Source organism: Anguilla rostrata, chromosome 3 (genome assembly GCF_018555375.3).
Source record: "Anguilla rostrata isolate EN2019 chromosome 3, ASM1855537v3, whole genome shotgun sequence".
Taxonomy (NCBI): Eukaryota; Metazoa; Chordata; class Actinopteri; order Anguilliformes; family Anguillidae; genus Anguilla; species Anguilla rostrata.
This window is the reverse complement of record NC_057935.1, coordinates 20,579,836-20,606,265: the sequence shown is the minus strand read 5'-3', so window position 1 is coordinate 20,606,265 and position 26,430 is coordinate 20,579,836. Positions and strand designations below refer to the sequence as shown.

At 44.0% G+C, this 26,430-nt stretch overlaps 3 protein-coding genes and 1 long non-coding RNA gene across 8 annotated transcripts in view; 1 reads left to right on the top strand and 3 right to left on the bottom strand.

Moving 5' to 3' along the window:
* Window positions 1-10,915, bottom strand: part of LOC135250422 (methyl-CpG-binding domain protein 5-like) — a 36,716-nt gene extending 25,801 nt beyond the window's left edge. The window contains exon 1 of one of the 3 annotated variants that reach the window (XM_064326674.1): window positions 10,517-10,915. The gene's annotated coding sequence lies outside the window, so the exon portion shown is untranslated. The remainder of the gene's footprint in view (window positions 1-10,516) is intronic. The other 2 variants (XM_064326673.1, XM_064326671.1) reach the window with 2 other exon arrangements.
* Window positions 10,916-10,943: 28 nt separating this feature from the next.
* orc4 (origin recognition complex, subunit 4) lies at window positions 10,944-20,002 on the top strand. Of its 2 annotated transcripts, none has more exons than XM_064326680.1 (14): window positions 10,944-11,068; window positions 11,504-11,572; window positions 12,266-12,342; window positions 13,960-14,050; window positions 14,600-14,675; window positions 14,758-14,843; window positions 15,384-15,432; window positions 15,581-15,732; window positions 16,159-16,332; window positions 16,835-16,921; window positions 17,805-17,913; window positions 18,513-18,608; window positions 18,774-18,841; window positions 19,500-20,002. In XM_064326680.1, exons 2-14 carry the CDS (start codon window positions 11,516-11,518, stop codon window positions 19,680-19,682), a joined length of 1,305 nt encoding a protein of 434 aa, XP_064182750.1. In that variant the 5' UTR covers window positions 10,944-11,068; window positions 11,504-11,515; the 3' UTR covers window positions 19,683-20,002. The 2 variants fall into 2 exon arrangements, with proteins under 2 accessions (XP_064182750.1, XP_064182749.1); XM_064326679.1 differs by having other exon boundaries at window positions 10,945-11,084.
* LOC135250426 (uncharacterized) lies at window positions 11,307-13,961 on the bottom strand. The gene is made up of 3 exons (XR_010328930.1): window positions 13,108-13,961; window positions 12,244-12,669; window positions 11,307-11,412 (listed from the first exon to the last, which is right to left on the bottom strand). It is a non-coding gene; the product is annotated as an uncharacterized LOC135250426 (long non-coding RNA).
* A 921-nt stretch (window positions 20,003-20,923) lies between the features above and the next one.
* LOC135250424 (activin receptor type-2A-like) overlaps window positions 20,924-26,430 on the bottom strand; it is a 48,775-nt gene continuing 43,268 nt past the window's right edge. For both annotated transcript variants that reach the window (XM_064326675.1, XM_064326676.1), the window contains 2 exons: window positions 26,002-26,132; window positions 20,924-24,342 (listed from right to left, as the gene is read on the bottom strand). In XM_064326675.1, the coding sequence (XP_064182745.1) occupies window positions 24,148-24,342; window positions 26,002-26,132 (326 nt within the window). In that variant the 3' untranslated portion in view covers window positions 20,924-24,147. The remainder of the gene's footprint in view (window positions 24,343-26,001; window positions 26,133-26,430) is intronic.

Sequence of the window (26,430 nt, the reverse complement as noted above, 5' to 3'; positions counted from 1 at the left end):
TGTTATCTGCTTGGCTCCAGTGAGAATTAGGTGAATTACGAAAACAATCCAATCGAATCAAATGGAAAATGCGTCATCGGTCTTGGAAAAGGACAGAAATACTTTCTCTAATTTTTGTTTGAACAGTAGCCTGCCTTATTGCACAAAGATGAGTTGTTGCAATGACCAGCACCCTGTGACCTTCAGGGGAAGCTAAGGCCTACTTTATTGCTAAAGTATTCCTCCCCATTATCTAGCCTAAATGACTCTTGCCTTCAAGTTCGGACAGAAATTGGAAACAGAAGGAACTAGTAACCTATTTCTAATGCGTATCCACAAAGAGAAAGGTAAAACTAAGGGCGTTACAATTCCCAGATTAGTATGGTCATTTAGACTCAACCCTCTACCTCCCAGGGTATAGCATTTAGCAAAGAGCTGGATCTGACCTTTAAGCGTCACATAAACAGAAAGCAACATGGGGCTTCAGATCCGAGCCGGGAGGGAAGGAGCGAAAGTATTAACGATGCTTCTGGGAGAAATCTGGTTCAACTTTTGCACGAGCAAACGCCCCCACACAAAGGCACGGATGCGCATGACCGAAACCAAGACACAAACACATATTCCAATATTCATATTGCTGTGACCTCCAAAAACGACACAGTCTTCCAGGGCAGACTTCATATCCTTTGGCTCCCAGAAACTCCTCATAAGAAAATCTCATAAGGCACTGCCTAGGTTCAGAACTAAAAGGGGAATAGGCTCAGTCCGCAAACCTGCACCAATCAAATACAGACAGACGTGAGATTTGAGGTTCGACTGATTGTTTAATTTTAGGCACGACTCTGTGAGTTTATATTACTACTGTCTCCGTGAAATATTTTAAAGCAATGTTTAAATTTTACAAAAATAGTTAGGCTACAACGCTCTGTGCGTTTCGTTAAAAAGCACCTTCCTAACCAACCCGCGCGAAGGCGGCTGCAGCAGTCACGTGCGCTTTCGATCGCGAGACGCTCTTTCGCTCGGTGCCCGTCGGAGGACTGAGTTATGGCGCGGGCAGAGTGCCGCACCGCGAGCAGCGCCGGCGTTATATTACACCCGCTCATTCCGGCTGGGCGCGAGTCTCGCTTCCGATCCCGCGATGACTAATGCAACGCCGTGCGCGCGAAATTACGGGACTTACAGCTGCGTGGCTCTCACCTGTTCTGAAAATGACGTGCGCGCAGGGAAAATGAACACCTCGACTATGTGACTGAATGCTACATTTTCATCTCCCTGCTAAAATGTAAAGATGGCAACTCACATGAGCAATGCATCTAGGCACGAAAGATATTCCATTCTTTGAGAAAATGTACTTGTATTGTCAACCATCCGTTGTCACATGATTAAACTGTAAATTAATACATTGTAAATATGCACACACACACACACACACACATTCCAACATATGCAAACACGCACGCACGCACACACACACTTTTATATGAAAAGGCATGCCACTATACTAACCAAGCATGCTGGGAGGTTCACAGAATTCAAAGGAAACCAGGTCTACCTCAGCGCTGTCTCCTTGCAATAAATCACCCATTTAAAATGCAACACTGCTGAGTGTACTCCACTGTAGTCCTCGGCTATCGCAGAGAAGAATTGCCTGAAATATAGGGCAAGCCAGGCAGTCTTGGATGGAAGGTAACGTCCCCTAGGAAGGTCAGCAGTGGATGCTGCTGCTGCTGCTGCCGTTAGTATCTTGGCAGCATTAATGCTAAGTGTCTTAGGCGTACAATATCACTGCTCCGCAAACAAAAATAAAATGAAAGAGCACAGTGCCACTGAAAATGTCTGACCTGCTGTCGCTAGTATTTGTGTATTTTTTAAATGCTGAGGCCTAGGCGGAGATGAACTCGGTATTCTTTTCTGTGCCATCACAATGAAGTATGACTGCATTTCATTTTGTCCTCTTTCCTAAAGCAATTCCTGTTACCCACGTAAAAGGCAGCAGAGATGCTGACATTCATAATTATGGTTCCCATCTTTCTTACTTCGTAAGTCTGTAAAATCAGCAGAATCACTTTACAGCGTGTCCATCTTTCAAATAAACTGGCAGAAATATGTCATGCAATCACCCCCACCCCCACGCACACACGCGCACGCAGACACATGCACACACACACACACACATTTTTGTACAGAAAACACCCAAACAGAAAGGAAAAACTCAAACCAACGTACACTGCGTACTCATCTCCTTTTACAAAAGGAAACCCTGAACATATTATTTACCACACAAATGTCTTTACAACATTTCTGACCGTTGGCTCGATCTCCTCCTTACAGTGCAGAGAGGAATTACTGGCAGCGAATCTGATCCCACCCCTTCCTCCCGTGGACTCGTGCGAGAGGCCGGGTCTTTTTTGGCAAGCGCACGCCCTGAACTCGGTGAACCCCCGCCGGCTCGCAGCCGGCGCTGGATGCTGCCCTTGCTTTTCCCTCTCGCTAATGAGCGAGCCGTTCCGCGCGGCGCCCTTAAGGCAGCTCGGAGAACCCGGCGGCCCGGCGCGGGGACGTCGCGGGCGCGGTCGGCGAACTCGTCCTCGCGGTCGAAGGCCGCGCGTTCGACCCGGTCGACCCGACCGCTGCTGCTATGACTCCGGGCACGGCATTTTGGCCAAGCACATATCTCAGCATAAATTAATGATGTGTGGCCTAACTTACACTGTGAAAGTTACAGTGGATGTAGAGTTCTGTGAAGCAAACACTGCGACAGACCCCGCAAACCGCATACGGTGGCTCTGCTGGGGTCTGTGGGGCCAGTGAGGCGGAGCGTCGCGGGACAAGGTGACAGGAAGTCCGCTGCCTCTGAAAAGCGGTCTGGCCGCTGCACACAGCCGACTCCGCTCTTCTGTTTGACACAGCTGACACAGGCCAGCTTCTATTGTGGAGTCACTGGTGAAAGTCTAGAGCGCAGACCCCCAGGGCTACTTTTAGAACAGTGCATATATAAAGAGGCTTTATGACCCAGTGAATAAAAGGAAAGGACAGAACCCCGCCACCGTGTTTGGAAATATCAGACGCCTTACAGTGAAGGCAAACAAAGCAACTCTGAGCACATCTTCTGCACCACAAACGATGCTTCTCAATGGAGCTCCTTTACAAGCAAGGCTGGGATTCACACTGAGTGCAGTGCGATTTAACTTTAACTTTAACAAGGGCAAACAATCACAACATCATGGCCTTGACAGTCACAAAAATTAATGAGAAATCTGTGAAAAGATTTTTTAAAAAGCACAACAATGTCATGAACACGTTATTCGTGGCTGGCAGAGGGTGGGTAGGATGCTTCTCCTGTGATAAAACAGGAAGCAAATCCTCTGAATAACTCCAGACTGTCCAGTAGGTCAACTGGTCAGAAAGTGATCAGACTGGATGTTGGCTGCACCTTCAGCAAGTGTTCCTACAACTCTCTCAGGAGCCACGTAACACTGGACACTTGGCCAGCCTCCAGTCCTGCTGCTGTGGTGGTCTACAGGTGTAAAACAGAGAGGTCCCGGACGGTGCGGGAAACCTAAAGAGGATCCCAAAGGAAAACCGGACCAAAGAGCAAAGCAAAGGGACAAGAAAAAATAAACTGGAGACAACGCATGAGGCCTTCAGTTGACAATGCCTCGCACGGATGTTGTAGGAGATTTTATGCGATATAACACCTCTCACTCGTTCATTAATACATGAAGAACACCCCGCCCCCCCGCCACCACCATGTTCTCAGTCTTTCATTGTAGAATTCAACACTCAAGGAAAAGCACAGATGTGCACTCATTTTTTACTCATATCTCTCTTAACCTCAAGATTTTGCTCATTCTTAATACACACAAAATGTACAATAAGGAATGACCACAGTAAGGAAGAGGACATTCTAGAAATTCAAGCTGCGGCAGATGAAAATGCAATGCAGACTAATTTGGAGTCTAAAAATGACTCTGATTGCAGGCGGGCCCATTACAATGACAAGATGAGCGCGGTGATGGATACAACCAAATCAAACCAGAAAATAAGGTCCGCAAAATGAAAGAGTTCCAGTCAGCCAAACAGGAGAAGAAAACATGCAAGTTATCATCAAATAACATAACAGCGCTCACATGGACCTACAAGGTCCTTTCTCTGGGCTACATAGGCCACTCTACTGTAGTCTTACCCTCACAGTATCATCAGACTAGGCCCACATTTTGTATTTGCTGATTTTAATGAGTACTGTAACAGGCCTTAGAATCAGATAAGTAAAGGCTAAGTAATATGTAGGTAGGTAACCTAGATTTCAGGTTCAGCCTCCCTGCTCGGAAACACCTCCTCGATTCCCAAAAGAGAAAGGACGGGGGGGGAGACAGTGACGGGTCTTGGCGATAAGCTGCCAATGGTTCACTAATACATATAAATCAACTCTGCAATTTAATCTACATGACGAGGATAGCACTGTATACGATGGATGACGTACAAAAATTGTGCGATAACATCATTAGCCTAGTTCATAACCAGCAGCTATGTCTTCTGTAGTCCAGCACATTAGTTGTTATTACTGTCCCACCCAAAAAATAATAAACTTACCATTCTCAGGACTGGTGGCACAGCAGGCTCTGATTGTATTTATAGGGGAAACACCAGATGGCAAATGGACACATCTGAATGAATTTTTGGAGCAAGATACTGTTGACAGCCAGTTATAATGGGCAATGATGTGGATTTGGTCTGACTGATGGTGACATGGCTATAGTACCGGAATGCATAGGTCTTACTGAATACATCGGGAAACAAAGACACTACCTCATCCATCAGGGGGAATGAGAGCCTACCTCAACCGTGTATGGTTCCCCCGGGCTCAGGAGAGGAAGTGCTAGACCTCTCTCACGTCACGGAAAAATTCCCATCATTTTGTAAAATTTGTATGTCGTTAGTCACGTTTACCAAATACAGCTCAATGAGATTTAAATCAAACATTTTTACAATTCTGTCACACTTAGGCTAAGTAAACTGATTTTGTGCTGCAATATTACACTCATTACGCAATTAATCAAAATCATGATTAATCATGATAGACAAAATCTTGGTGATGAACTATGGCAGGTGCAGGCAAAGGAAACATGGTAATGGCAGTATCTAGCATTTTTCAAGATGACGTTTTAAAGACAGGAACACTGTACCAGCACCCTTACCAGTCTGGCTGACAAGGACAGGGACCCAAACATGTATAAGTGATCAATTTTGAAATAACATGGATGATGGCAACTAGATGCAAACACAAATGCCAGCATACATATAGCCTACTTTTCTGCTAAATCTGCCCAACATGAAGGAGGGCCATCTGATAGAACAGGGCCTTAGACTTACCATGCTCTGGGTGTCTGCATTAGCCTACTGCTTGCTAATAATGGAAATACCATGCTTTGTCTTTGAGTACATTTTTCTTCAACTGTTTATCCGAATCCTCTACTTTGACTGAAAGTAAGTTCCTGTTCGATGAGTCCAACAGGTAAACATAGAACAAGAGTTCCCTAGATCTCTAACAGGAAGTGAAAGAAGGCCAGGGGACGTGCACAATAATGTCAATCTTCTAATTGCTCAAAAGGTGCACCAAAGCTGGCAGGATGGCGGCCTTAAAATACCAGTTACCACACCTGCTGCAATCAGTTATGCCTACCACTAACAAAAATTACACACACAAATGGGAAAATTATGCTAAAGAAAACAAACCCAGCAAATGCCGCTAGCGATATTGATATAAGGTATACATGAACATTCCGAAGTTCAAGAAAGACTATGTTCAAGAGGGAGTGTTGGGAGACATGGTTCTGAGATAAGCATTTAGAGGCAAACAAGGATACCAGAACACAACGCTGAAGGAACTTGGGGAATGTGCTACTGGCAGGAAGAATATTGCAGGGGAAAACTCTGGATCGTTTTCTTTGGCGTTGTGACGCGGTCATTAAACTCAAAAGATTTACTTTTAAGGCCAGCGTGTCACAAAACAAACACCCTTCATTTTATATTTATATTGAGAATGATAGTTAAATTAATGGCAAAGGGGAAGGGCGTCAAATCATAAATATTCAAAGAATTGCTTTCAAAGTAATAATTAAATGCCACGCTGGTCCCGCACTACAAGGGAGCATCAGTGAGGCGCCAACTGTTTGGATCAACACCATCCATCAGACGCGTACTGTATTCGCCTGCTTAACATCACATCAGGCTGCCATTCTGAAAGATAACACCTCCCATCCGACGCGTCTTCCACTGGTGACGCTCAGGCGGATGTAAGCAGAAATGAAAAATTAAAGGAAACATCTGAAGGGAATGGAAATTCACTGACAACTATTTTAAAACAACCCAAGAAGGACATAAGAAATCAGGGGTAGACTGCACCAAACCCACTTACTTTGCAGACTAATAAAGACTGAAGCAGCTGCTTGACAAACAAAGGAGGTTAATGAAGTCACAGGGTCTAAGTCCTGTTTCCATGATCTGATAGTCGATGGTGTGCAAGCTAGGTGGCCTACTTGTAGTGGCACCAGCAGGTTTGGCTAGCGGCAGTATCAGATATTAGAGGTGGATTTCTCACCTGTTACTGGCATATGGCGGCAGATGTGCCATGTTATGTCTGGAACAAAATGTTGTAAAACTGAAGGGTGTCAGCCTATCTCCAACAGATATAGCCAGATATCTTTTTGTTCTTCACAATATTGGCAATGGCTGTTTCCATTGTGGTATCACTCCATTGTAGCCCACTTTGGAAAGTATGTATCCCTGAATTATTGTGAAAAAAAGTTTAATTAAATAACCAACCAATCATCCAATTTCTCCTGATATGCCATGATTTATGACAAGAAAAGCATAACATAAACAAATGGAAGTGTGACTTCATGATGATGGAAACACTTGACTTGTTACCATAAGGTTCAAGATTGTGGCACTGGCGTGGTATCCTTGAGCCTGACATATAACCAAAATTGCTTCAGGAAGCATCGAGCTGTAACTCTGTTTATATGTAAATCCATCGTAAATGTAAAATACATAACAAATTATGGGGTAACCTCTGTATTGCAAGCAGAGGTTTACTGTTGAGCCCCATAGCTCAGAGATCTCACTCACATAGACTGATTCCACTGGGCCTTTGCTCTTTAGCCACATTAGCAGGTGTATGAAGGCAGAATATCCTTAAACGGGCTATTCTCCTAGGCAATAATCCTCACTCCTACACCCATTGTTTAACATACTGTATATAATAGGACCCTGAAGTCATGGTGTAGGCCTGCCTTAAAATACGCCTCAAGGGGGCGACTGGGTGACTCTGCTGGTTCTGAATTCTAACAGTGGCTGTCAGCCCTGTGGGGCAATCAGCTGTAGTTTTGTCCAGTGAGGGAGGGGTTCGGTTGGCAGGGCTGTACGTATCACAATGCGCACGAGCAGCATCATCTCGCCGATCGTGCCCGCAGCGTGCTTGCGCCTGCCGCGCATTTGATGTATCACTCCGACGCAACTTCCGCATGACTCAGCAGGTGGCTGAAAAGAGTGGCTTCAGAGAGCGCGTATCCGTACTGTCCCAAATTAACAGGGGGATGTGGCAATGAGGAGAGGGGCCTACAAATGCAACCGGGTATTCCAAATTTAGAGACGAAGGCAAAAAAAAAGCAAACGGAAAAAGGGCGTAGTCGCTTGCGACGACCATAAACCAAGTTAACTGCCCTTGCAAGGCCAATTAACAACCGCTAGGCGCATCCAATCGAGCGCATTCCCTGGATTTAATTTTGTCACAGAACTCCCCGATGTGCCTTTAAAAAAAACTCTGGATCTCTAAAATTGGTTGGGGGCCACATGCAGTTAAATCCCGAGGGGCGAGAGAGAGAGGGCTGAGTCATCGGGAGAAAGGTATGCTGTGTGTCCAGATTGAGGGGTTGACCAGCTGCCCGCGCAGACGACAGCGCCGAAGTGAAATCCGAGGGTGCTCCGCTTTATGAATCAAAGAGATAATAGCCTGCGGAAGATCAAAGCAACCTGACACTGAAGTGGAAAGTAGGATTTTATTATCTGTATTAAAGCGAGAATATGTCGGGCTAAATGCTGCAGATGGGCCTGCAGAGAAACACTATCTCCTCCTGATGGTACAGTTTCCTAAGAACGGAGGCCTACGTTTAACAGCCAGTGTAGCGAGGTAAGCACATGCATGGCGACAGAGGGGAGCAGGCTCAGACAAAGTCTTCCTTCTTCAACTTTGACCACTGTATCTTTACACTATACATTAACTGAGAGATCTGACCCTTATGGTACCCCCACCGCGGGAGAGATCAGAGAAACTCTGTACTGCAGACAAGTTCAACATGCGACTGAATAAAGATACATGGGAGAGACTGAGAAAACTGCAGTCAGTTCTTTATTTTAAAAAAGACACCGAGTTATTTCAGTGACTATTGCGTACATGATGGCAGGAGTCTTTATGTAGGGTGACTCACTGAGTTTTACCAGCAGTTTACAAACTTTAACTGCAGCTACATAAAGACGGTAGTCTCATTACAGCACAGAATATGGTAGTCAATAACCACCTGTCAATGAACATCCAACTTAATATTTAAAAACTAAACCAGGCCAACTTTGGGCCATTTAGACAATACCATTTTGATCTTACTCTAAGGTTGTTTTGCTAGAGGTCAATAAACCAAAAAAGGACATGCCATTGCTCTTTCTGAGAAGAGATCTGACCCTGCACGCTCCAGTGTGTAATTATTTTTTCCATCCGTCTTCAACCTCTGCAAACATACATATGGCATACGACAGGGTTTCCTGTGTGGAAGAGTTCATTTGCAACACAACAGATATCTAAATGGAAGAATTTTGAACACTCCCCATTGAATACTACGGCTGAACAGGGTAACAACTAATCAGTAGGTTACATCAATTGCAGTGACACTGCAACACTGATATACTGTTTCATTAGAAATACATATAATTTTACATACAGTGAAGGTTTTTGTAGTCAAATATTTCTGTAGCAAACCTTTATAGTCGGACGTTTACTTAAGCATGTACTGCAAATATGCGTTGTTACGTATATTACTGTTTATCTACTGGAACATGTTACCATTGTTGTAGTAATTATTTCCAACACGTAATGCATCCCGCTAACAGACCCATGTCCTTTCAAGTGTAAATGATAGCCATAGTATGAATTTACTTTAACCAATGAATTGATTATATGAATAGTGTAAATCATAATAAGCCCCATACCAAACAAACACGAACGCAATCATTGGACACCGGTCGTGTCATTGTTACCATTAATGCCAGGATGTTTTTAGTCGCCAAGGCGACTATTAGACATGTCAAGTGTGCAACTGAAGACAACATTAATGCTAGCTAGCTACCGTTACCAGACTAGATAACAACAGCATCTTAACACATCTGACGAGGTTAATCTGGTATAAAAATGACATGTTTGAAGCAGTACTAACTTTTGATTGAATGTAACACAGAATGGTGATCTTTATACGAACAGTTGTAAGGCAGAGTCCACTTCAACAGAAGAAATAGAGGGGTTGCAATCAACAGTTTCACGTGAAACAAAAACGTATTTCACTTAAACTGGACTGAGTAAGCTAGCAATTTACCCCGGGATTTGCAGTGTAAAATAGAACACAAAAAAGGACTGAAAATAAAGCTGTGTGTCAGGGGCATATTGTGCTCATGTTGGCTGATAGCTCTCAGTTTTAGACAACATTAATTGTTCGTTTTAGCAACAGAAACTAGATGACTTGGAATTAAACGACTAAAAACGTAACCGGTCGGTCAGACGGCCAGGCAAACATTTGAGTTGGCCTTTGGGGCGGGGGGTCTGCGGACTGTTCAGTGCCACATATCAAACAGTCATAACGTTAGCTAGATAGCCAACGCAGGCTATGTAACCAGCTACCATCAGCCAAATTGAGGGTGCGATTTAAGTGAGACAGTCCTGTGAAATTCAGCAAAATGCAAATGATAATTAGTTAACATTTGCAATTTAACCAAATAAATGTCTGGTATGTGTCTGCAGTCATCGTTACTTTACACTAGTAAAGAAGCAAACTATGTTGTTAGCAGCTAATTAGCAAGCTAACTGGCAACACAAATATAGACAGCTGCTAGCTAGCTGACTAACATTAGCCCTCACTACGTACACACAAAGCTTGCCAACTAGCTCGCTAGCCGTGTACTTACAGAAAACTAGCAACGCATTCACATTAGCTACGTAACACTGTCTAGGCAGCTAACGAACTGGCCAACTATATCAACCCATAAACAGCTAGCTAGTTGGCCAACAAGCCATTTTTACCAAGCTAACCCCAACACGGATAACGTTTTCGGCTAGCTAGCTAACGTTAGCCAAAATGTCTTTAGTTAGCTTGCTAGGTAACAAGCTTTCCACTGCAAAAAGGAGCAAACATATAGCTAGCTGGTGCTAGCAAGCTAGGCAGCTAGATTTTTTATTTTATTTTTACATTTGAAGTAAACAGAGGCGTACACCTACCTTTGATATTCTTCCATTGCACCAGAAAATTAAATCACGAACAGCGCGCACAAAAGAAGGAAGTTTTTTTATTCTGTGTGGACCGAGGTCCCTTTCCACTGTGCAATGTCTCCAGCCAGGGCCAGAGACACAGGAGAGCAGAGGGTTGTGTGCTGTAAAGGAGCTGGAGACAGAGAAAATGGGCTTTCTGCCTTTTTCTCCTCAATATAATAACCTAACAACCATTTCCTCCATTTATCCTGACCCAGTGAGTTCTTCGAAGGCTAAGGGTGACCGAATAGCAGATTTGAGCTTTTTGAAATGAGGTTCTGTCCCTTTAAAAATAAAAATAAAACGCTTCCCCATCAACTGCTTCTCCTGACTCTCTCTGGGCTTGTTGGGATAGAAAGATGGAGCGGTCCATTGCGCCTGCGCCGCAGCCAGGAGCCTGGAGGAGAAGGGATGTCCCACCATGCACTGCAACATTACAGGAAGCAAAGTCAAAAACTTCCAGTCTAACAACTTTTTTAGTAATCGATAGGAATGGAAGTATCTTGACATCTTGATTCATACGTAAGCGAGGAAATAGGTAACGGGTTAAACTGAACAACTGTTCATTTCTGACTAGGAGAATCAATGCACTTACTTGTTACCTTAATCGCCTGCCTGTTAGATGATCTTTTCTGTTCGCTACACTTGTTGCAAGCAAGCATACGATGAATTTCTCACTGAGTATTGTAATTTACAGATTTTCTGCAGTTAACTGGATAACTTATTTAAGGAATACTTTTTTCATGGTTGCAGAATAATTATTGAGCTGGATAATTAGATGCTGATAGCTACATATGTTGTACAGTAGAGTATGTGGTTAGGCTCGGCGATTCATGGAAGTTCTCCACATGGACTGCGGCTCAAACCTGAAACATTAGAGATGCAAACGGCTTAACAATTGCAGCACTATGTCGCCAATTAAAAAATAACTCTTTCCTCGCATTTCCTTGAATAAAGGCAGTAGTCATCATGAGCAAACGAAAGTCGAAGGACATCCACTTGCCAGCTGGAGAATGTCTTTCACAGGTGAGTGTCAACCAGTGTGTGACTAGTAAACGATGTGAAGAGTGGGTGGATTGTTGCTGCTGCTGATCATAATATTCAGAGACTGATACTGTATCAACATTCTTGGTCTTTTTGAATCTTTTTGCACATGGATTTGTCCTGTTCACAGTGAATTCTGCCACCTACTGGCTGATGTAACATGCCCTGTAGATGTTTATACCTAAAATATCAATGTGGAAAAGAGCATAACCAAACCAAGTTTAACTAAATGGCAGACTGTGCCCACCCGGTTCTGATTTTTGATCCACATTGATAAAGATTAGTGAGCTTCCAGATGTTTGCACTGCACGACAACCCTGGAACACATGTTGTTTGATAACCTCACAATGCGCAAACTATGTGTCGCGTAACAAATCGTCTTGTAATCTGAATGGCTCATCCCATTCACTGTAGCCATGGAATGAGTGGATCCATTCATTTTATAACTTCAGGAAAGATTGTACGGAATGGCACTATCAAATGCAATCAATCACAATTTTCGGAAATCTGCGACTAGAGGGAATTCGGGCGGCACGGTTTATTACCATTGCAATATGTCGTCAAGAAGACCATGTAAGAGGTGTGTCGTTTGTGAAGAGCAAGGCACCAGGACGATCTGAAGCTGGGAGCAACATTCTATAGGCATCTCTCACCTTTCTCTTGTGTGTTTGCCAGGTGCAGAGATTACTGAGAGAGCGTTTCTGCCATCAGCAGCTTCCTGTAGGACCGTTTGGGTTTGAATCGCAGCACAAGTATGTTTGACTTTCTTCTTGTGTACAGCCAGAACCCCCCTTCTCCTTGGCATAAAGGCTTGAGTTTCTGAAAGTGAAATTAAACGTCCATCAAAGTGATTAATGAAGACCTAGCCCTCCGAGCACGATGCCTTATTTGAACGAGGGCCGGTGTTTGGTTCCGCTGTGCGCCAAGTAATTGTACCTGCACTCTTTAAAGTTTAACTAGAACAATGAAAGAGTCTGGAGGGAAAAGGGGTGACTTGTTAATCACTCTGCAGGAAAGACGTGCTGATGTTCTTGCTGTAGAAAATGAGGCAGGCCTCTCTCCAGGTGCACGCTTGGTTCCTGAAAGACAGAGTCAAGCTCCAGTGTTGTTTTGCCGCCCTCAAAGCAGTTAGCATTGTTTGGCCTTTAGATGTTAAATATACTCCAGAATAACATTTGTCAAGAGGAATAAAAAGAGTATTTGTATACACGCACGCTGTGTTGTGATATGCTTATTGTCTTAGTGGTTTTGGAACAGGAGGTGCTTAATCTAAATCTCCCCACTAAAATGTACAGCAGGTGTATAAATGCACTGTGTGCCTGTCTGTGCACACACATGCACGCAATCATAGGTTACATGCATGCATTTGTATGTGGGGTGCACTAGCCCTGATCATTTGCAAAAACACTGAACATTTGGGTTACATTTCTGTGGTCTCTATGGACTGCTCTTGCTCTTCTATAGATGTGTCCAATTTTTGACATCTCATGTATATGCATGTTTATATATACACTCACCAGCCACTTCATTAGGTGACAGGATTGGCACCCGGTGTGGTCTTCTGCTGCTGTAGCCCATCTGCTTCAAGGTTTGACATGTTGTGCGTTCAGAGATGCTCTTCTGCATACCTTGGTTGTAACAAGTGGTTATTTGAGTTACTGTTGCCTTTCTATCAGCTCAAACCAGTCTGGCCATTTTCCTCTGACCTCTGCCATCAACAAGGCATTTTTGCCCAGAGAACTGCCACTCACTGGATATTTTCTCTTTTTCGGACCATTCTCTGTAAACCCTAGAGATGGTTGTGCGTGGAAATCCCAGTAGATCAGCAGTTTCTGAAATACTCAAACTAGCCCGTCTGGCACCAACAACCATGGCACGTTCAAAGTCACTTAAATCACCTTTCTTCCCCATTCTGATGCCTGGTTTGAACTTCAGCAGATCGTCTTGACCATGTCTACATGCCTAAATGCATTGAGTTGCTGCCACGTGATTGGCTGATTAGATATTTGCGTTAATGGGTGCAGTTTGCAATTGAACAGGTGTACCTAATGAAGTGGCCGGTGAGTGTGTGTGTGTGTACTTGTGTGTGTTTGGTAAAATGTAATGCACCCTGGGCTTGAATTAAACCAGACTTGTAGCCTGAGCATGTAAAACATGAGGAAATCTCATCAGCAGCCAATAAAGACAACTGAGTTTTGTCATGACCGGGATTTGGCTGGCGCGCTGTCACGGTGTCAGTTACGCACGGCTAACGGTCACATTAGAGGTCAGGGCCTGGTTCAACCATTGCACCTGTGTAGCGCGACATGCTGTTGAGCGCAGGCCAGTGGCGGAGGGCATTGTGGGTAATATGGCTGCCTCTCTTTCAGACATTTGTTGGAGCTGCTGAAGCGGACAGCTGTTCATGGGGAGAGTAACTCCGTGCTCATCGTGGGACCCAGGGGGGCCGGAAAATCAATGGTACCGCCTTACAGACCCCTTACAGCAGGGGTTCTGTCTCTTTAATTCTGGGTCTGGCTCCATGGCCGTAAACAGTGTTTCAGTTGTTTCAGATCTCTGATTGACAGCTGACATTGACAGCTTAAAACATTAATGTTATGTTTTCTTTGAAATTCAACAAAACCTTTTTCATACAATACTTTACTTTGACCTTTTAGGGTAGTTAATAACTAGATTAAGAATGGATCAACAGGAAAGAAGAGGGGTTAGCAAGGTTGGAAATACCACCCAAACAAGGTTGTGGAGAGCTGAGCTTCAGGATTACTACTGTGGTTACCACTTTCTAGCAATTAGTCTTGTACATGAGTTTCTATTTTGAAAGCTGAAAACAAGAGCTACATTTATGTTCTCCATCAGCTGTATGGAAATTCATTTTCAAAAATAATTACAGCACAAAGTATAAATGCTTTCAATTAGAAGTTGTCATTGGAGAAATTACCTTGTGGTTACCTTAGCGGTTGTACACTGAAATTGTTAGATCGAGTAGACCTCACCAGTTTGCTTTTTCAGCTTCTCAACTGCGTGTTGAAAGAGCTGATGGAAATGAATGAAGTCAAGAAGAACATCTTGCTGGTTCAGTTGAGCGGTGAGTATTGCCAGTCCTCTTCCCTGGGGTTTTGCACACTGCCCTGCCGATGTGGTCTGACCAGCTCTTTTGGAATCTCCAGGCCTTCTACAGACGGACGACGGGATCGCCCTGAAAGAAATCACTCGTCAGCTGAACCTGGAGAATGTAGTCGGCGACAAGGTTTTCGTAAGTGATTTGACACCAAGGCTAACTGCTCCCCCAACCCTCTTTCTTAGCACTTCTCCAAACCTTAGTACTTCTATTCATGCTGGGTATGGTGAAAAGATAGGTGTGCATGATTGACAGGATAGTTGTTTATGCAATCTGTATGGCCATAATGCTACCGGCCCTTAACAATGGTATCCTTAACGATTGTGTGCTTTTCTCTAGTTTCTGTTGCCTGTGAAGTAATTAAATGTACTTATGTACTTAGCTTTGCATGTCTCTTTTGACATGATTACTGGCTACATTAATGTAACACCATGAAAATGTAATCATTTCCATCAGTGCCTAACACAGGTTAGCCTTTGATAGGACAGTCAGTCACAATGGTCATCATCTCTTTTAGTTTACTTTATTTAGCCTTTTAAAATCCAAGTTGGTGTTACAGATTAAGCATTGCTTAAATCTTAGGGTATATTTGAATCGTAATGTACATCACAGTGGAACACTGCACATGCTCTATTTCTGCATTCTCTGAATAACCAAAGTGCATCTCTGCTTCAGGGGAGCTTTGCTGAGAACTTGGTCTTCCTCCTAGAAGCTTTGAAGAAAGGTGATGTCCCAGGGCACCACACGCGCTATAATCACAGATTATGAACACAAGGAGGCACAGTTTAATGAGACCTTAACCAGAGGATCCACTGGCATAATCAATCCTATATATGCTCTCTCTTCCTCCTTCCCTCTTTCCCTTCCTCCAGGTGACCGCAGCAGCAGTCGGCCTGTGCTTTTCACCCTGGACGAGTTTGACCTCTTCGCCCACCACAAGAACCAGACGCTCCTCTACAACCTCCTTGACATCTCTCAGTCCGCGCAGACGCCAGTGGCTGTGGTGGGACTCACCTGTCGCCTGGTGCGTTCCCAAGGCAACCGGCAATGGGCGAGTTAGAGCGCAAAGTGGGCGGAGCTTACTGTCTTTGTCTGATCTGAGTCAATCAGAATGCGCTGCACTATATCACATAGAGGCCATTGTGTAGTTCCAATCAATAAGTCACTCAGACACCAAGGTATCTCCAGAAGTTATACTGTGGCTAAAGCTATAAATTAGTATTAGTGACAGGCTATAATGGGATTTAGTAATATTTGTTTTACGTACAGGATTACACTTAAGTCAATTTCACTATGCATCCATATCAGCAGTAATCTTCAGTTCCCTAGGACATTACAATCTGAATTTTGCAGTTCACACTGAGTTATGTTGAGTTGAGTTGTGTCCACGCGTTCCTGTGCGAGCGATGTGAAATGTGACTTCCTGTTCCTCTGCCGGCGGCTCGGTCAGGACGTGCTGGAGCTCCTGGAGAAAAGGGTGAAGTCCAGGTTCTCCCACAGGCAGATCCACCTGCTCAGCGCCGTGGACTTCCAGGGCTTCCTGCGCGGCGTGGAGCTGCAGCTGCGCCTGCCGCCGGACTTCCCCGACCGCAGGTTCGCCGAGGACTGGAACGCAGGCGTCGAGGTGGGCGCCTACGCCGAGACGCCCCTCTGTTCAGACGAACACAGCGTGACGAGGGCTGAGTCATATCAGCTAGCCTGGCAGTTAGCATTAGCGCTCCCTAGAAGCCATTTCTGTACCACGTGTGCCCATTAACATGTTTCCTCTTCTGCTGCTGCTCAATGTTCCTGCTGATTACATCACCAGAAATGCACCAGTCTTCCAATTATTGATTCTTCCCATTGGATGATATTTTTGGGAACCAATAACAGCGTCTGTCCATAGTAACAAAGTGCAGGCAAAACACTATTATTTTTAATGTAAGGATGCACAGCTGTGATTCTATTTCAGCCAGTAGAATATGTCTTGGAAACATAGACCTCAATTTTCTCTATCTGTCCTGTCCTTGTCCTGTCATTTCCTGTGCAACCCCTGGTTTCCTGTGAAATTGCTGGGAAAATGAGTTTCATTGGACCTCATGTCTGTCAGTCACATTTCAGTGCTCCTCCTTTTTTCTGCTGTACAGGCGCTGTGTGAGGACAAGTCTGCGGAGGCGGTCCTTCGGAAGCATTTCAACTCCAGCAAAGACTTCCGATCTCTGCATATGCTGCTGGTGAGGGCGGGGCCATTGTTTGTCCAATCAAATAACAGGAGGGGATAATGGAAGGGAGTGAGGGCAAGGAGTCCCATCTTCAAACTCGTGTCATATATTGGATTCTGTCAGGCTGGATTTCAGTTCTTTGGACAGGGCTTCCCAAAGTTGAGCTGTGGGGGTAAAGGGGATTGGTCATGTGATAGATGTGGAAAAAATAACCTTGTGTGCAGGACACTTTCATTCAGTTTTTCACACCAGTCTAATTAAACAGTTTGTGAGTTTCATGGGCTATAGCTAGTTACAGCGTACATGCAGTTGCTTTCTGTAACCCACTAAGCAATACATCAGAGAACAAGGGCCCGGGGCTTGTACAGCTTGGAAAGTTACATTACATTATTGCATTATTTGGCAGATGCTGTTGTCCAAAATGACATACAATAAGTGCATACTGAAAGGTCATTGGAACAACTACAGAACACAGGTCTGATAAGGTAAAATTCTCATCAAGTATCAGTTATCGGCAACCATGAACAGCATGGTCTAGTTCACGCAGTGAGCATAGGCTAAGTCAATAAAATTACGGCAAGTCAAGCTAGAAGTGAGGCGTTACAAGAGGTATGAGTGCTAGTGCTAGTGCTAGTAGCAACAAAAGAAATTCTGCCTAGCAGAGGTGAGGTGACTGCCTAAGTTCTGCTCGAGATAACAAATCTAAATTCAGCCGATAACTTACATAGGTAGGGTTCTGGCGTGGGGAGGTTAAGTTTCTGATTCAGGGTCAATTGCTTAGGGCCAGGAAGGCACACCTGGGAGATTGATATTGTGCGTGGGAGTTTTGCCGGAGAAACTAGACCGGTCTGCCCCCCTCTGGCAGCAGTGTGACACTGCAGGTCCTGTTTCCCAGATGCTGGCATTGAGCCGGGTGACTGTGTCCAACCCGGCCATCAGACCCGCCGATCTCCTGGAGGCCAGCCGACTCTGCACCTCCGACGCCAAAGCCAACGTCCTCCACGGTAAACACAGCCTGGCACGTTAGCACTGCCGCGCTGTCCTGGCGTTGCTGTGATGTTGCAGAAACAGTGTGTGCGCTGACTGCGATGGAATAATGACAGACGGAACAAGTGTTTTTTGTTCAAGAAGAAAATCTGAAGGAGGAAGTATTACAGGCTTACAGGCAATATGCAGGAATAAATCCTTAAAAGACAAAGTGAGCCAAACTCACTTTTTTAGTATTTTTGCTCTAAGGTTTATAATGAGTATAATTAATATACTTTATATGAAACCTATACATACAAAATATACTTCAATAAGACAAATTCACATATGGCTTCTCTCTGGGCTGTGGTATTGATATTTTATATCCTATCTTTCATATTGGGATTATGACAGATACATTTTGAGCCCAACACAGATATGTGGCTGCTGGAGATGAAAGACATTAATAAGCACGAAGTACAGGCAGGAAAGGGAGGAATAGAGAGACTTAAAATAGGAAGAGAGGTTCGATTGAGAAGATACAGGGGGGTACGAGGTCAGAAAAACGTTAGCGGGAAGCGCTGTGTAAACTGAGCTGCCTCGCTGGTCGTTTGAGGGAAGTCTGCTCTGCTTTCAGGCCTGTCCATTCTGGAGCTGTGTCTCGTCATCGCCATGAAGCACTTGAACGACGTTTACGAAGGGGAGCCCTTCAACTTTCAGATGGTCCACAACGGTAAGGAGACGGGTTCAGATCGGACAGGTTCGGTCGCAGGAGCTACGTCCAGATGACCTAGGTCTTCGAGCTCATCTAAATTGCGTTTATTTAACCTATTTTATGGCATGCTAGGATTTCCCCCAATTTTGAAATATTTTCTGAACTATATTCCTTTCCTTGCAGAATTCAAAAAGTTTTTACAAAGAAAATCTCACTCAGTCCACAATTTTGAGAAGCCAGTGGTTGTCAAGGTGAGTTTTCACGTCATAATTTGTTGACACAGGCGGTGTTTATAAGCTGGCGCTTATTGGTACTGGCACCATCTAGTGGATCGTTTTGGAACTAGCAAACTTCGTTTGTTCCAGTACCAAGATTGATATTTAATTTTATACATCACTGTTCATGACAGTGATCCCACAAAACTTTAAATGTGCTTTATTTTGAATGTGGAAAAGTCAAGGTCATAAAATCGTTTGCATTTTACCGTGATTGGAGGCTTGCCGTTTCTGTAGTTTAGGAAACTATTCTGTGTCTATACCTGCAACCGCCACATAATTCACCGCAATTTATTTTTGTTAAGTGAAATTTGCATTGTTTTCCAAAGCACAGAAACTTCCTTATAATCTCTTTACTGAGGGATTTTCTGTCATATGCTGAAAAATCATGCTGTCCACCTCAGTCATATGGTCTCACCTGTATACAGTAGTCTCTTATAAGGTCCCTCATTTTCAAAGAAGCTCAAGCATTACTATTATTATTTATTGTCCTTGATGGTACTTGGGCTGTGTATGAAATACTGTAGGAGCTCATTTATGCTACACTATTATGCCTGGTATAGTTGCCACACCACAGGAATATTCTGGATGTTTATAGCCTCTGAGGTGTTAAAACGATATTGAAATGTTCTAGGCCTTTGAGCATCTACAGGAGTTGGAGCTTATCAAACCAATGGATGGGGCCTCCGTTAGATCCCAGAAGGAATACCAACTAGTGAAGCTAATGCTGGACCACACCCAGATCATGGAGGCCCTGCAGAAATACCCACAATGCCCGACTGACGTCAAACAGTGGGCTACGTCTGCTTTCGGCTGATATGAAGCACAACTACTGCAACTGAAATGTGTCATTCCATTGGGGCTGTTGTCATTCATCAACATTTATATAATTCAGCAATAATATACTAAAATGTGTGTAATGATTCTGTCACCCATGTTTTGGTCCACTAGTTATTTTTTATAATGAGAACTATTGAAAAAAGCAACATAAAACCAGTGTCCAATTTCTCTGTAAATATACCTTTAGGGGATGTATAAAACTTAACTTCTATCTACTACTGGTCACTGACAAATTCAATTCAATTTCAAAAAAAGGAATTCAAAACTTAAAATGGAATAAAAAAACGTTCCCGAAGACGTATTTGTATGATCTTGTGTGATGTCTTTTTAATCCTTCCAATATGCTGCAGAATGTTATAGTACGTTGTACTGCATCCATTTTCATTTTGGGGAAATTATGAAATAAATGACCAGAGGAAGAAGTATTAAGCCATACCTTGGGAAGTAATTTAAAAACTCAAAATATTAGTGCAGTCACAATCTAGATCTAGACTGCAATGCAGCACATTATTAAATGGTTTGCACTCAATTCCCGATTGAATGGGTAAATATCCAATTGTGTAATTATGGAATTGCGTCTGTGTTGGATAAAACAGCAATTCCATATTTCTTGGGGAATGTGTTTTGCAGTCATATCACTAGGTTATCTATACGAGCAGGCAGTAAGGGTTTCCTTAAGTTTTATACTTTAACAACAATTCCCTGTTTATTAGCATCGCTCGGCTGTCTGCTGTGTCAATTGTTTGAGATTAAGACTATGGCCCAAACCGTTGTCACCCAAACGACAAGTCCAAAGACTTAAACCTGATAAGTTACAAGCATATCTTTGTCAGTTAGATATATACAATTGTCAGCAGGCAATAGAATTATAGCCATTTCCTGCGGACACAACCTCCCCCACCCAGTACAATTGTCTGCTGCAAATGTTATACTTTAGGCTATCTCTAAATACATTTATTCATACATTCTGCCATTACATGCAGCCTTCACACACTTACCTGAAGGTGCGTTTGCGTTCAGTAACGGTGTTCAGATGAGTGCAGGACAAATACGCCTGTTGCTGTATGGTCCTTCAGTCCGGAAGAGACCAAGCAAAAAATACAACCGTGAAGACCACCAGAATTCCTCACGAGGAAAGAAAGCGTCCTTGAGGCACAGGGATGACAGAATCTTAAGACGCCATTTTCGTAAAATGAAGACACTAAAATGCACACGTCACACAGAGCAGTCACTATACTTTATTTTAGGGGGGATAACATACCATTTATCTGTACAATATTTAACAATTCCAACCAGGCCTCTGAAACGGTTTGTTAAATCCTTGGAAGATAATTCGAATGGCAAGTACACTTTGACAGTAGTGCGGCTGTCTTGTGCCCGTTGCACACGGTACATCGGCAGAGAGATTTCAAGGTAACGTGACTGACGCACGTTACCTTTTCTGGCATAACTGAGAGGTAATCCGTTTAACTTGAACTGAAACCGCTTTACAGAAATAAAACACTGCTGGTCATATCCCAGGTGACATCCTTGCAACGACACTAGCACATTGCGCCAATGTTTAATAGTGTTTCTGCAATGTTCCGGCGACGTTGCGAGAACGTTATGCATTTGCTGGGATGTCTGAGGTAAACGATGTGTCGATCCAGGGGTGAAATCGATAGTGTTTCATTGGACCGATTTAAAATAGTCAGAGACAGCCTTGCCATGAAAAGGAAATATGACTGTTTTGGGCCTTGACATAAATTAATACAATTAAAAATATAGATATATAAAATAAACAATAAAATCTTATTTTGGAATAATTACTTTATAAAGGACTTTTTTTTGCTTTGTGATATCTTAGAAAAAAACATGCTAAATTCACAATCTAAAAACGACATTCATATTTACATAATGTGCATTTTCCTTGAAGTCTGCTGCCAATGTCGTGGGGAAGATTTTGGCTTGTACTGATGGGACAAAGTAATTTCTTACAAAAGAAGAGCTCGGATCTCAACAGTGACTAAGAGCTTTGGGTGGGGGCCAGAACAGGGGGAGCTTCTGTACAGTAGTGTGCGAGGAATAAAAAACTTTAATGTGTCGTGTACGTAAAGCCTTCGTGTTTCAATAAAGGAGAAATGACAATATGAGCGATGTAGTGGTGGGGTGGGGGTGGGTAGTCACATGGCTACATCAGAATTTTTTTTTTTTAGCACGGGGACGAAAAATCGGCGCTATGCGCGAGCGGTAGTCGTGGTAGCGCGCGCAGCAGATGGATATCCGCCTTTCCCCCCCTCCCTGCTCTGCTCTGAGACTTGTGACTTCTTTTTTTTACCACGTTCCACGACAGGCAGAAATCTGCAGAGGTCCTGTGTAGAAGTGTTCACAGTGATGGAGGTGTTCTGAGCTGAGGTCGTCTCCTGTAGGCCCTGCACGTCTGTCGTTCGGAACAGCTGACCTTCCGACTCTTTAACTACGCAGCACTTTTATTGGGGTCTGTGGGGTTGACAGGAAACCCAGCTGCTTTTCCGTAACCCGCGGCGTGAAAAGTACTTTAGGAGCCTTTTCCAACTTTTACAGTACAATCAGCGCCGGTTCCGTTTAAGCTCCTGCCCAATGGCTATCCCGCATGAGTAAAACGCCACTCGAATCCGTGGTCAAAATGCTACTGTTGTACAAGTAGTCGGTAACTTCGCTATACCTACACCGATTGCATATAATTTAACGTCGTAAAGCATAGTATTGCATCCCTGAACGTTGTTGCTGTAGCAGTTGTTTTGAAAGTGAACTCGTCTACGAGGATAAATACAAACGGTAGCGTAACTGCACCAGTGTCGTAGGCACCAAGACGACCGTTCAAATCTGATCGCCCATTACTACATTGTGAGATCTATCCCACTAAATTCTCTACTTCTCCGACCCCACGGCTGCGATATGTCCATTTCAATCTATACGTGTATTGTATTTTTTAACAATGCATTTGCTGAAGTTTTTTTTTGGCTTGTACTCTCTCTCTCTCGCAGGGTCTACAATAATGCACCGAAAATGAGTGTAAATGATGGCACCGGAATGAGGGAGAGAATAAGGGAAGTCACTGACGGCTCAAAGCAGAGAGGGGTTCGAGAGACCAGATTTCCTGAGGTGTGCGATACGCCAGCAGACACTGAATGCTAATTCCCGAAACACGACCGATACGAACGAACTAGCGATACACAACGAACGCGCAGAGAAAGTGATAAAGGTTTTAAGAAATGAAAAGCAAAAGGTTCCGTTAGAGAATACACCCGTCACAACTCACATAAAAACAAACAAAAATGTAAAAAGTGGGAGGGGGAAGGATGGGGGGGGGGGCATGCGCACCGTTTTAAATATTCATCGACACCGCAAACCTAAATAGGAAAGTGCTTTCAATTGTTATTTTGGAAGTTAATTTTTTTTCCCAGGGACCTCTCATTACGCTTTCAAAATGAATACATTTGTCCAGACTACCAAAGAAAAGAAAGGTTAAAAATACTTGAAAACCACAGGGCAAAAAATATACTAACACAAAACTCTAAGGAGAAATAAAAAGAGAAACGGCAGAAATACTGGTGTATAAATGGCCATTTTTGTGTTGGCATACTGTTACAAATGCTGTCGCCATCTGTCATTTAAAATGCATAAATACCAAAACAGATGTCAGATCTGAATATTTGAGATTGTTTTTAGTGTTAAAGGAAACTTGTCAGAGATGGAACTGAGGTATTCCTTGTTGAGGGAGGTTTGTGGTTATTTAAAGTAATGCTTGGAAGCTAATTCCAACAAATAACCTTGATTACCATACTTTTCCATTGATATATGAACAGCAGCAATACACTAAACATTCAGAAGCTGTTTCTTATTGGCATTACAATATTCATTTATATAAACACAAAAACAGCAAATGCATTTAAAAACAAGTTGCCCTTTTTATACTGAAATGAAATGTGGTGGGGTTTCCGGTATAGTCCAAGCTTTCTTTAAAAAACAAAAACAAAAAACAAAAAAACTAACTATCAGATGTCCTTTTGAAGAAGTCTTTCACATACTCTTCTTCGATACAAAAGAATTAATACCTGCCAAAAAGTTTGAATTCAGTGTCAAAGTCCTGAAGTCCTGTAGTCATGAAGACCATTTACACTTATTTTCTTATACCTCCAGTGTCTTCCTTTAAAGGATCCTGATTTACTCTTTTTTTTAAAACCACTGTCTTTACAGTTCCGGCTTAAGCAGAAAGCCGCAAGTCAGCGAGTCTTCAGGCACACGCGTAGCTAGACGTAGCGGGTAGAAATCGGTACGGGTGCAGAAATTCCTGAATCGTAATGAGTTGCGCAAGTGATGGTGGTGGGCGTGTCCTCTGTGAGCAGTCTGAGGGTGGTGGGGGTGGGGGGGGCCCGTTTCCATTGGTCAGTACGCACGCACGTGTTTCCCGGGCCCGTCCATCATAGACTGGACTCCTTGGGCGGGAAGTCTACGTTTGTCACCATGGTGACGACGGTGACGATCTCCTCGGGGCCGATGATGTTGGTCTGCCGCTGCATCTGGATGACGCGCTCCTCCACGCAGCCGGCGGACAGGCGCGCCTCGGCCTCGTGATCCCAGCACTCCTCGATGGTCTCGCACAGCATCGCCAGGCCCTGCGCGGGAGGAGAGTCAGCCGGTCACACGCTCACGCTCTCATACAGCTTAATAATCACTATGTACGTCATTCATTCATACGTTCATTCTTTCACACAAACTCACACTCACTCACACACACACACACACACACACACCCTCTTCTCTCTCTCTCCCTCACAAACACACACACACACACATTCTTCTCAGTACAAACACTACATTTCCATAGTGAAGAAAACTGGTAATCTTCTACACTTTATGAAGCTACACTTGGTCCCACATTTTTGAGATATACAGTCAAAGGCCTTGCTTGCTTTTCCCGTGCTTAATGTTGTAATACTGGATACAATACTGTAATGGAAATTTTAGCTTTGCGTAAAATGTAATGGGCACTGTGTTGGCAAGTCAGTTGGCCCCACATTTAGAGCAGAGTAAACAAGGATCCACCGTCGCATGGAACACTTTAACAATGCATCTGCGTGTCAGCTGGTCCCGAAGGCCAGGGCCGAGATGAACTTCTCGTACACTGTAATGACGGGCGTACCAGTTACATACACAGGGTTTTAAAATATCTGAATGCAGGGAGCACAGCCGGCCTCTCGTATACCGTAAGGCTCACTTCCACTGACCTGTTTTAGCGGAATGTGCGTCATTATAGAGCAACTCGACACGGCGGTGTGCATATCCAGCGGTCCTGTTTCATATTAATGCTGAGGCAGGGCCGTCGTCAGAGTACAGTACAGCTTCCTCTGGTCCCCGTCTGCCGGGGACACGCCATTCCCGTTCCCCGCTCCGCAGACCCCTCGCGGCCAATGACACCTCTACAGATTCACTGTGCCTTTCTAGCAGCAAATGTTCATTTTCTAGCCTGAGCAGTAAGGTTGGATTCCCCAAATGTGGACCATTTTCAATTCCCGGTAATTACGCACGCCCTTCCAGGAATCCCAAGATTCCAGTACAAACCGGAAGCATCTTTTAGAAGCTTCATCGCGGTAGAGAATGTATATAATAAGAACCTCTTCAAAAAAGAACAGTTAAAGATCAAACACATTTTCTGGACTGGATTTCTATTTCCACCAAAAAACAATAGGCCTATCAGGAGGCAAACAGTCTTCAAAAAATGTCAAGTATCGTGAAATGAAGTCTGCTTGGCATAGGGAAACGAAAGCACGGCTGTTCAAATGCAGTCCGTATGAGCAGATTCTTTAAAAAAATACAGATATTTTGTCTATTTATTAGTTAACAACGCACTGCATATTAAGATTTCTCCCATTTTCAGGAATGATGAAAAACCCAGAGTCCTCCTGTTAATTTTTATAGAAGACCGGACTGAAAATGATCCTGGGAATCCTATTATCCCGGGTCCCTTGATCCAACCCTCCTGAGCAGACACTCCCAAGGGAAAAAAAAAAGATTTGACCATCTGGCTAGGAGGCTTTTTGGCTATGACGTTAGCCACAGGATAAACTCACACTGGCTTTGGGCCATATCTGAGGTTGGAGACCACACAATTGGTCTGGGTAAGACTGGCACGCCATTTGTTCAATTCTGACACTGTGAAGGTGTAAATAGCACTCATAAAAATGATCTCTTGGGTGTTCAACATTCAGGCTCTAATGCAGCGGGTAGGAGACAGGGCAGCGACTTCCTGTCATGTGACGGGCGTGTCCACTCACAGCGTGCTTCTGCCAGCACTCCCTCAGCACCGGGCGGAGCTTCTTGTGCACGACGACCTCCTGCATGTCCTCCAGGGAGGGGTGCTGTCCCACCTCCTCCTCGAACGGCAGCATGTACTCATCCACAGGGCCTGGAGAACAAGAGCGTAAGGATAGGGCTAGTGCTCCACTTCGCATGTACACACACACACACACACACACACACACACACACACAGCATGTACTCATCCACAGGGCCTGGAGAACAAGAGCGTAAGGATAGGGCTAGTGCTCCACCTCACATGTACACACACACACACACACAAACACACACGGCATGTACTCATCCACAGGGCCTGGAGAACAAGAGCGTAAGGATAATGCTAGTGCTCCACATCGCATGTACACACACACACACACACACACACACACGCACACACAGCATGTACT